We start from the raw sequence: 11298 nt of genomic DNA, 5'->3' as shown, positions 1-11298 counted from the left end.
ACCCTCCACTACCCCCCACCCACCTCCTTCTCCTCCCATCTCCCCCACCTCTCAAAACTCAAAGCCGGGGACCTTACCTTTGTCTGGACCATGCCAGCTCTCTGGTCTCTCAAGTGCTCCAGGGTAGCGGCAATATCAATCTCTTTAGCACCTGCAACAGACCGAAAATTGGACTGAGTTCAAAGCAGCGGAGTAATCCAGCTCACATCTGTCAATCTCTCTTTATACTGGGCTCCCTTTGGAACAGTGCAGCGATTGAAAATTATTACATTCATCCCTCGAAAGACTTGGACGAGAGCCACAGACTGTTTCTCGATAAAATATGCAAGAGGATATTTTTGGGGTCTGGGAAATGTGCAATAATGCATAAAAAAAAAAAAGAAAAAAAAAAGAAAAACACTGAGCACTGGTTTCTCTGTGAGAATCTTGTTCAAAAATTGGTTTAAATTATGTCCAACTATGAAGTGTGCTAAGAGCTTTTTGATACAACGATATTGTCGTGTGTGTGTGTGCATGCATGTGTATGTGTGTGTGTGTGTGTGTGTGTCTGAGAATCAACAAATGCTAATTACAATGATTTATAGCCTTTGCAGCAGCCATACTGATGATTAACCCATGTAACAGTTGTTTGCCTTCAACAGTGATCAGCGGCTGTTGAGTCGAGTCAGTTTTGGATGATGTTAATCTGGAAATCGTACTCTACTTTCAGGTTTATGGATTTCGAGAAGCAGACGAGAGGTGATGTGAGGAAACAAACACAGAGAAGTAGAGGGAGTGGGAGAGAGAGAGAGAGAGAGACAGAGAGAGAAAGAGAGACCCTGAACTCTCAAGATGTTTTGGAAAGTGAAGCAGAAAAAGGAAGCAAAAGAGATGGAGCAAGGGTAAAAATGTATGTATGTGTGTGAGTGAGAGAGAGAGAAGAAGAGAGGGAGAAAAAGGGGGGATTTAATGCTGCTGGACTTAGTACTCAAAGTACTCCAGTGCTCCGACAAGACTTTCATGTCTCCGAAAGGCTGGATTCCAAAGTTAAGCTGAAGAGAGGCTCTCCGACCAAAGAAAAAAGCCTTGGCGAGTGAGATTATGTTCATTTTATACATTCAGTTATGGAGCAAGAAACAAAAGGTTAAAAAGAGACTGGGTGGCACCTTTCATCACCGCGGACAACGGCGCATTCGTCACTGAACTACATGAACCTCCATCAGGACGGGTCAGTCTTATTACTGTTGTACAGACAGCGAAGGGAAGGTCTGCATCAGAGGCGGTTGTTCTCCTAAACTGTTGTGACGTGGGGTTGGATCGCAGGAGGAGGAGGGCATGCAGAGCAGTGAGGGTAAAGGCCAGAGGTCAAAGGGCAAAGGGCAGGGGGGCAGGCTAAGCTACGGAGGGTATTAAAATGACGTAAGGCAGCCTTTGGAAGAACTCAGCTCCTGTGCAACAATAGCCACAGATAACTTGGATATCTCAAAGAATATGTCTGACGAGCTTCATTTTTTTCTTTGTGAGCCAGCAAGCAAAATGATGTAACTGTTTATTCATGCAAATTGTGCTTATTCTTCTCATGCTACAACTCCTTCTTTGCTGGTGTGGAGATTCTACTAAAAAACACTGGTTTTCGTTGTTGCAGGAAGCAAAAATTTTTGCGTCTTCAAACTTGCTTTATATGTAATGATGCAGCTATGCCATGAAGATCCTTTTCAGGCAGCTTTTCTTGCCTATTTTCGTGGATTATAATTTCTCCAGACGATGTCCATTAACACACCAAGCTACTGTGATTTGTAACCAATTGCATGTCATCTTCTTTTGCGGTGTTTTTTCTTTTACAATATGACGCTAGCAAAGGACCAACAAATGCAAGAGCACCAGGTCATCCAGGTTTCTACCATCCTGGTGATCTCAGGCAGTTAGGTTTGTGTAAAATAGGAATAAATGTGGACAAGTTCAATGAATATAGGGTGCACATTATATGGATTGTTAAGAATAAATCAATAATAAAATAATATAAGCGCACAGTTCCCATTAAATATCAAATATTGATACAAAGCATTGGAGCAACATTTGAATGGATTTTTCCTTTAAACATTTCATTTCCATGCATGTCCTATCTAAATTCATGTACCAATTGTGATGCAGGTCAATATGGCGTGATGGTGGTTTAAATAGATAATTACTAATGTGGGCGTAGGTTTCTTTTTCATTTTCCCTTTCTCTGTTTTCTCTTTGTTCCTCTCCTCCTCCCCTAGCAGCTCCCTCCATTTTTTTTTTTTTCTTTTGCCTCTGTCTTCGCTGCCTTTCCAGGCCTCAGAAAAGTCACCCTCTAATGCATCCCCAAGACCCTCTGTGGAAAATGAGAGGCTTTAGCGTTGCCAGGGCAACACTTGAACGCAAGCAGAAAGAGTGAAAGGGAAGCCATTGATCGTTACCTTTAGCCATCCTATTGAGGACCATGTCAATCAGAATGTAAGTCCCACTCCTGCCAGCTCCATCACTGCAGAGAGTCAGAGAAAGAGGGAGAGCGAGACAGAGATCATTAAGGTGGCGGAGTGAAGCTCTGGATGCTTTAATCTCAGAGTGTTTTTCTTATAAGGAAACAAATTGCTCATTTACATCTGCATATGCTGAGAGACTGTGGAGTATATTTAAACACAAATTAGACTATGCATACAGATACACACTGCTCCATCTACTTAAAACCTGACATTACAGACATAATAAAATACTTAAATAGCAGAAATCAATAACAATCTTTAATATTCCTATGAAAGTACCTGAGGAGATCTGAATATTTGATGTTCCAATAAATGTGATTATGTTAAGCCTTTGCACACGAGAGCATGTGTGGTCTTGAGACTTGCTCGGCTATTGGGGAGAGGGGAATGGTTTCTGAGGCACACTGGGGACAAAGGCTTTTAAATGCATGCACCTCAGGAGCAGAGGAGAGGTTGAGAGGCCAGGGGCGGTTCGAGAACAGCTTTTGGAGAGCCTTGCTTTTCCATTACTCCAGAGATAGTCTTATGAAAAGCCTCCCTTTGTGCCCGCCGGCCATTCAACGGCTCTGCATGTTAATTGCAAACAAGGCGTGCACATCGCTCTAATAAAGGCAAGGCCAATAAAACAGGAGAGCGGCCTGAGCACCACTGCTTCATTAATCCAGTGCTAGACACTCTGTCTGTACAGCTCCCTCAGAGGGAGAGCGGGCTGCCTGGCCCCATGCATGACTTAACAGGATGTGACTATTAAAAGTGGTCAGACAGATACCTGGTGTTTAATACAAACCAATCAAGGCCAGTTAACTAACTCAACCAAATGGGAAATGGAAGAGTCTTTGGCTGCGTGTCTTTGTACCACACTATTTCCATAAGGACACAGCCAGTGGAATAAACAGCGGCTTCAGTAGACCCAGATAGAGTAAATGGACTGAGCGGGTTTAAATAAACAGCCTCTCCCCTCCAACACACAGGCCACGACAAACACTCTCTATCCCAATTCAGCAGTTCAGCCACTGACACAAGGTTCAAATAGTTATACTTGCCTGCAGTGAACAATTATCGGGCATGATCGACCCCGGTAGCACTTGTTAACCTTTCTGGAATAAAAAAAAAAAACAAAAAGAGAAAACTGGATGTTATTGTTAGCTTCACAGCAATATGTCTTAAATTAGACTCTGGAAACATCGATTCTTTTTGCTGAGTAATAACAGTGAAAATTAAAGCGAATGTGACTCATGAGGGACTCCTGCGCTGTGGTCTGGATGAAATTAATGGCTGCAATAATCAAAGGAACAAACAGAATCCTGAGAGATGCTCCCTCCTGTCAATCAATCACTTTAATTTGAGGATAGACAGAGAGAGAGAGGGAGAGAGAGAGAGAGAGATCCGCGTCGCACCATGTAAATAAATTGAGCATCATTTCAAACAGCATTATTGTGACGTGTGGGTGATGGATGTGGTGGTGTGATGTTGTGATTGCCGACCGCCGACGCATTAACCCTGGCCAGATATGAATGTTATACACCACAGGCACGGTGAAGGCCAACAAGCCTTTTCACACCCCGCTGTTGCCATGGAAACTGACTATACCGAGAGCTTCTACGTCTCTCCGTTTCCCTAATTTTTTTTTTCACCTTTCAACGATAGAAAGAAAAATAAATGTCTGTATATATCTCATATGTGTAGCTTATCTAGACTATGTGTTGCTTTTTAAATCAGTAAAACAGAATATGTGAATAAAACAATAAATGTAAGACAAATCATACTGCATGAATATACAGTGACTCAAATTTATGTGTCAGCTGTCAACAATTACTGCCACTATAATACCACTACTACCACTAATAGTGATAATAATGTGTTGCAGCTCATAATTATACTTTATATAGCTAAAGATACTGCAAGATATTATATTTATATACATATTTTATATTAACCATTGCTAGTTTGTGCAATAGTTCTTCCTTTTCATTACTTCTGATATATATTTCCAGTTTCCTGGTTTATTCTTAGTTTTTGTATTTTGTATGTTGTTTCCTGTGTATTTGGACCTTTAGAAATACAACTGTAAAACTGTATTTCTCATGTGTACTTCATGCATTTCAAAGCAAAGGTGTGATCTATTTGAATTCTTTTTGCCATGATGAAGGTCTTCAGTGACCCCAAACTTTGTTTTATAATTAAAATACATGTACATATACATATATAAATAAGTAAACCATTGTTTATTTTGCATGATAAAATGTTTTATTATTTCATATTTTGAATTCATTTCCGTTTTGTTTTGTTTTTTTTTATATTAAATTACATTACATTGAATGTATATTTTTGCAGAGATGGTTGGAGTTCCCATGCAACTCAGAGGAAGGAGCAGTGAGAGGAGGAGGAGGAGGGAGACAGAGAGTCAGAAGTGAGAGAAAGACAGTTTGTGCACAGGCCTGGCTGAGGAGACACAGTTTCCAATGATCACTTTTGTGACTATGCAACTGGGCTCATATTACTAGCTGCAACATCACAAAAATGACACTGGCAACTGCAAAATACTGAGTTGGCCGAAACCGTGAAAACCGTGAGTGTACAGTACTTCGTGTGGATCTCTGAATCACGTAATCAGAGAGCTTTAGTTTCCCAATAACCTACAGCAGCATTAATGGAGTTACATCAAGGCAATCTAGTCATTAGGGAGATCTCAACAGCAAAGGAAAACTTATGTATGTAATCAAAACACAGCTCAAACCTGCACACCAATATCATAAATAAATATATCTGCCTGCCAGCTACACCCAGTTTAATTTGAAAAAACAGCACCGACTCTGTCAGGAAAGGATGACATGATAACACTGCACATCCTCCCCCCCCCCCCCCCCCTCTCATCTGCATTCAAACCGGAGGGATAGACTTCCATCCACAAATCAGATGCATCTATTCTCATTTGGAGGGCTTTTCCTATCCCTCCTGGGTTTTCCCAGAGGAGCTATTGCTTCTCTTCTGCCAGAACACATTATATGGAGAACAGAGTGAGGTTATTCAGTCACTAGCTTTCCCCCTCTCCCATGTTTTTAGCGAGACAGCTCTCATTTAATTGGGTGTTTGAATTAGGTGTTTTTTTTTTTTTTCTTTTCTTTTCTTTTCTTTTCTTCCCAAGCCAAGCCAGGCAGTGCGGGGCTGTTAATTTGCTGCATCACATGTGCTGGAGGGAGGTGAGGGAAATAGGCCCAGGATGAAAGGGATAGTACAGAAACACAGTCCTTATTAGAACCATTCTCTAGGACACCAAAAGGCAGAGGGGTAAAAGCGAGACGGACCAGAGAGGCACTGACAGAATACAGAATATAAGGGAAGGTGATTAAGAACAAGCTCAGGATAAAGGCCAGTTGTAAAAGTGGAAATCTGTTTGAAATCTGCCGAGCTGCGGTATCGGAGGCCAACCGGCAGGATCTCCACTCTACCTGCGGAAGTCTAACAGCGTCCTGGCTGAGGTGGGGATCCCGCGGTCCATCCAGGACAGGAAGTGGAACTGGGTGACGGTGCGCGTCTCGTTGGTCTGCAGATTCTTCAGGTAGAAGCTCCGCACCAAGAAGTCCTCACACCAGATGTGCTCGGACACCAAGTTGACCTAAAGATGGGAAAATATATGCATGTTAAGGGTTACATCTTCATATGATGATGAGGATTTAAAGAGTTAGTTCACACAAATTACGAAAAAAAAAAAAAAAAGTTTCTGATTCACCTCTAGTGTTTTCTAACCCTACAGATAGTTTTGGTTGTATGCGCCCAGCTGTTAGGAAGAAACCATATATCTGTCATGTTGTTTCTGTCCACATACTGAGACTTTTTATTCAGACAGTCAAGAAGTTGAGGGTTTTTTTGGTTTACATGCCAGCTTTGGACTTTTTAAAGACATGGGATTACATTATAGTTATTAACATTTCATTTACTTGTTAGAATTGTTTCAAAGAAATAACAGTCATCAAAGAGGCAAACTGTTCTTTTAAGAGTGTGTGTGCTCTCTCATATCTAACTGGACATGAGGCTGGAGTCAGGTAAGAATCATTTGTTTATTCTGAATGTGTCACTGCTTCATTGTTGAATTTGTTGTAAGCAGTTTAAGAGATGGATATACAGTGGGGCCTAAGAGTCTGAGACCACTAACCCATGGGAACGAGGTCTCAGACTGTATATGTCACGTGTAGAGCCTTCACCTGACAGGCCAGTTTACAATGAGAAGGTAGGTGGTAATAGAGTACCATATATATGTATATAATTGATGGGAGCATCAAAATTGTTGAGATTTCTCTTTGTTGTGTTTTTTTTTTTTTTTTTTTAGAGTCAGATTGAAGTTTTTTTATTCTGTGTTTCTCTTTTCTCTTTTTGAAAACTACAAATAATCGTTAAGTTTTCTACTCTTCACCCATTCTCCATGCTACCTTTCACACCAACACAGCAGGTTTTCAGATATCTGTCGCTGCCATTTCTGCCACTGCTCCAATAATATTTGCAGTGAATGAATTTGATTTTTTTGCTTCCCAAAGTAAAAATGAAATTTGAAAACTTCACAGCAATGTGTGTCTTTGCAAAAAAAAAAACAGTGTTCTTGTCACTCAGCAGCTTCACAGGGAATCTTTAACTGGTTGAAGGTAGTTCCTCTGAAAACTTTTCAGAGTGAGGTCTCACAGTGACTGGCGAATATTTTAAAAAGTCATTCTACAAACAACACATTCAATAAAATTAAATTCATTGTATTGGGCTGGAGACAGATATCTCAAAAACGCAACCACACAAAACCAGAACTACTTTCACGGCTAGACACCAGTGTCTCGCTGACGTACCTCGTATATGTGGTAGACATCAGATCCCTCATCAGGCCAGTAGTGGTGACACTGCTTCACTCCATTTTCAGAGAGCGGCGTAAGCATGACGATGACGACGCAGCCGCTCTCCCACACCATCTACACGTCAGAAGAGAAATGAGAGATGTCTGTTTAAAAACGTCCCGAGATGACACCACTCTCATAATCACCTGTGCAGAATTAGGATATCACTAATGTGTAGAAGAACCGTGCCACGAGGAGCAGCATATTGCACATTAGCATTACATGCCAGCCTTGTATTACAGTGAAATTGATTTCTTAATCTTGGTCCAGGAAGTATGAATAAATGTCACCTCTCTGCGTGTGACAAATGATAAACGTTGGGTCGAGCAGCAGGAGGGCGCGTCATGTGTCGCCCCTCTCTCAGTCGCCTGAGCGAGATCACAACATCTACTGCACTGCTGCTCCATTTCATCTTATCACAATCTAATGTGTCCTTGGGAAAAAATATAGGCCCACGGCAGCCATTAGGAAAATGAGGAGGAAACACAGGTTTTATGATTGCTATAAAAACACAATGGCCCTGACTATACACTAATCACAAGCTTCTGCGATCCAGCCCAGTGGACACATTACACGCCAACTGTGCCAGGATGTGATGAGATTAGGCAAGGTGATAATGTGAGGGAATATTATTCATTTAGCCTTGTAAGGTTTGGCAAATATTTGTAGGTAGTGAGGAAAAGTGCAATCCTATTTTCCATTTTTAGCTAGCATCATATGTGCTTTTTTTTCTCTCTTTTTTCCTGAAAGATAAACAATCTCTAGGTTCTGATAAGATACACCTACTACACATCATTTATATTCAAGAAGGCTGGAAACAAAAAAAAGCTTGAACATGACTGAAGTTGCTGCTCTGTGAACTCCTACTGATTGGCTTCTTTTGCATTGAATTCTGAGGAGGAGCGGGCAGGAAAGCAAGGCCGAACAGAGCTAAGGTAATAGCCAGAGATGGAGGGGGGGGGGAAGGAGGGGAGACGGATTGAAGGAGTGAAGGATGAAGGGGTGGAGGAATGAGAAGTGGAGGATTAGAGCAGAGCCGCCTTTCAGAGCGCTGCCTGGGGCCAGTGTGGATTAGATAGGACAGAGCAAAAAGATTTGCCTCCTGCACAGTCCATTTGCATGAGAGTGCCAGTGTTTCCCCTGTTTGTTTATTTCTAATGGAGAGAAAGAGTTTTTTTTTTTTTTTTTTTGTGCTGCCACAATCGAAGGTTAGCCATATTGAATAATTAATGGTAACTACTTATTCCCAGTCACAGAACTGATGTTCAGTGTGTCAGCCAATCTGTGTCAAATTTTCATTTATTTTCTGCTTAATTGGGAAAGATTTTAAGTTGAGTTCATGGCTAAATAGCCCATTTCATTAGATAATGGATATGCATTTATTCACCTGGCAGACAATACGTTTGGCAGACAAACAAACAAATAACCAAACTGACTAAGAGATAATTATCAACTGTTTCATTTGAGGCACTTTCAAATTTACAAATTAAACACAGGAAACAGGGCACCGTTCATTCCTATTTGAGCTGATGTAGTCAATTAAGGTAATTTTTTTTTTAAGATAATAGCTTCTGTGTTTTTTTTTGCTTTTTAATTAATTTGGACACCATGTAAGGACAGAGCTTGTGAGCAGGTTTTTGTTTTTGTGCTTAAAAAGTGATTTAAACTATGTTGCTTTCTGTGTGCAGAACCAAACAAACCCAGACTAAACTTGGCTGTGCCGCTCTTCCCCGCTCACAAACAGACTCCAATGTCTGTGCCAGCACAAAGTCAGCACTATCATAATGATACAAAATGAGAATCCGTTCAATACAAGATGCAGGGAAGCAGAGTGCAGGGCCAGCTGCTCTGCCAGGATTTATGCTTCACACTTCTACATCCTGGTCACGGTGAGCAGAGTTACTTCACCATATGGAGGTGATGGGCCCACTAATTACTACAGTGCTGTCCTATTAACAAATAAGTACGCCATTTGGCGACTATGCATCATTTAAGGCACACCTCCGCACAAGTCCACATGTTTTACAATAGCCTATGCCCAGTAATTGATGGCAAGTTCCTCTGACATTTATGGACAAGGGGAGAAATACAAATAGCATTGAGAAAAATGCAAATATAAGCAAACACCAACATTATTATAAATAACATTAGACTTCCTGGGGGAGTATGTACTTAGACTACCATATACAACTAAAGGCTGCAGGTCTGTAGTACACATTCTGCTAGTGACACTGTTTTATTCATGTAATAGTAGCACCGTTAGTTGCAGCCCCAGTTTGTGTCTCTCATGTATTACCATTATATTTGTGTCACAGAGCTACAACGTGTGTCACAATTATTCTTTGACTTCCATTTATTTGAGGGCTAATCATGCTCTAAGTTTTGGAACTACACTTCCCACAGCCCTTTGGGGGACATAAACAGAAAGTATAATGTTGCCATGGAGCCAGTGAATCACACTATAGGCTACAATTTGAGCCTTGGTTTATAGCCTCTATTTGTTTACATTCCTGCAAATTGACATCATTAAAAGTATGCTGAATTAGCTATTAGCAGTTCCTGTTTGCCATGTACCTAAAGATGTAGTGACAGCTATCACTGTATTACCGTGATACTGAAGAATCCTCTGATCTGGAATTACAAGGAGCGTCTTTTTTTCTATTATTTCTAAGTGGATTAATGGACGTTTATGTGCGATGGACATCAGATATAATGTTATCCCCAGAAGGTGTGAGTTAACCTGAATCTAAAAAATGAGTACCATGTCTGTGAGTTTAGATTTGACTGAGGTATGACTCTGAGGAGAAGGAGTGCGATTTGTAATAATGTAATTATAAAACATGAGGACGACAAACTGGGGCTAAATTAGTTCATTGATCTCATCATTTCTGAAACACAGAAGATAACTAGACCACCATGGACCAAGAAGAAGACATCAAAAACACACCCCAATTGGTAAATGACACAAAACTATTGGGTCAGACGTAGTATAGCTCCCTTGTGGTTCTTCCACATTTGTTGTTTCCACTTTGAAAACAAAATGGTAAGAAATGAAAGACTGGAGTGAAGGGAGATGAGTTTTACCTGCCAGAAGTCCGCCACAGTGGAAGGAAGTGGGCCCTGCGAGGCGATGTAAGTAGGGTTGCGAGGGTCATGGTCCATCTGGGAGAGAGGGAACAGAGTGTGAGATGGTGTTTGGGTGGGGACTGGTTGTTGAAAACATATTGTCTGGGTAAAAGACTGAAGAGATCAGCATCTCTTGAGGAAAACACGTCTACTTTCTTTTCCCTGCTGTACCTAACTCTCCCATTCAGCCTCTTTCTTACTTTCCTCCTCGTCCCCCTCTGTCCTCAAGATGTTATGATTTGAGTGAAAGAAACTGCACAATACTGGTGGTAAGCTGTGTAAGACGTCATGTCATGCAGGCATACGCTAGATGCTGGATACATAGCTGAAGGACGTGGTTTGTGTCTTGTTTTTAGTGAAAGAATGTTTAAGATCAGTTTCTTGAAACATCCTGTTTGCATAAAAAGACTGAAGACGACCTTGGACTTAGCTATCTATCTAGTAAAAGCAGCAGTGACAAATCTGACTTCATACCCTTTGAATTTTTCAAAATAACCACTTTCCAATTCATTACCTCACTTTCAACTGCCTTAGTTAAGTCATGTACAGCCTTCTCTACAGTGTCTTCGAACCAATATTCTTCATCAACGACCTCACGAAATGGCTTTTTTTTTTCGTCCATGCTTTGACATTTTTTCTGCATGAAGCATGATATTGCGGTGGGACTTGAAAGCCTGGAGGCGGTTGACATGACAGAGCTGAATGCTGAGGTGGGACATAATGACAGAAGGGGGGGGACTTGATTTGAGGGATGTGATTGAGGCTTGATTGAGTAGGTGTTGGCTGGGTCGCCCCCCCCCCCCCCCCCCCCC

General features: G+C 41.3%; 1 protein-coding gene across 1 annotated transcript in view; it reads right to left on the bottom strand.

Moving 5' to 3' along the window:
• Window positions 1-11298, bottom strand: part of ptprn2 (protein tyrosine phosphatase receptor type N2) — a 124706-nt gene that overhangs the window by 3646 nt on the left and 109762 nt on the right. Inside the window, exons 16-21 of the mRNA XM_023420079.2 lie at window positions 10445-10522; window positions 7316-7435; window positions 5936-6102; window positions 3530-3583; window positions 2421-2485; window positions 78-151 (exon numbers count right to left, since the gene is read on the bottom strand). Coding sequence (XP_023275847.1) covers window positions 78-151; window positions 2421-2485; window positions 3530-3583; window positions 5936-6102; window positions 7316-7435; window positions 10445-10522 — 558 coding nt within the window. The remainder of the gene's footprint in view (window positions 1-77; window positions 152-2420; window positions 2486-3529; window positions 3584-5935; window positions 6103-7315; window positions 7436-10444; window positions 10523-11298) is intronic.

Source organism: Seriola lalandi, unplaced genomic scaffold (assembly GCF_002814215.2).
Source record: "Seriola lalandi dorsalis isolate HSWRI2012SDOR001 ecotype SW California unplaced genomic scaffold, Sedor1 jcf7180002054616, whole genome shotgun sequence".
In the NCBI taxonomy this organism is placed as follows: Eukaryota; Metazoa; Chordata; class Actinopteri; order Carangiformes; family Carangidae; genus Seriola; species Seriola lalandi.
The sequence above is the reverse complement of the archived record's forward strand: the minus strand, read 5'-3'. Positions and strand labels throughout refer to the sequence as shown.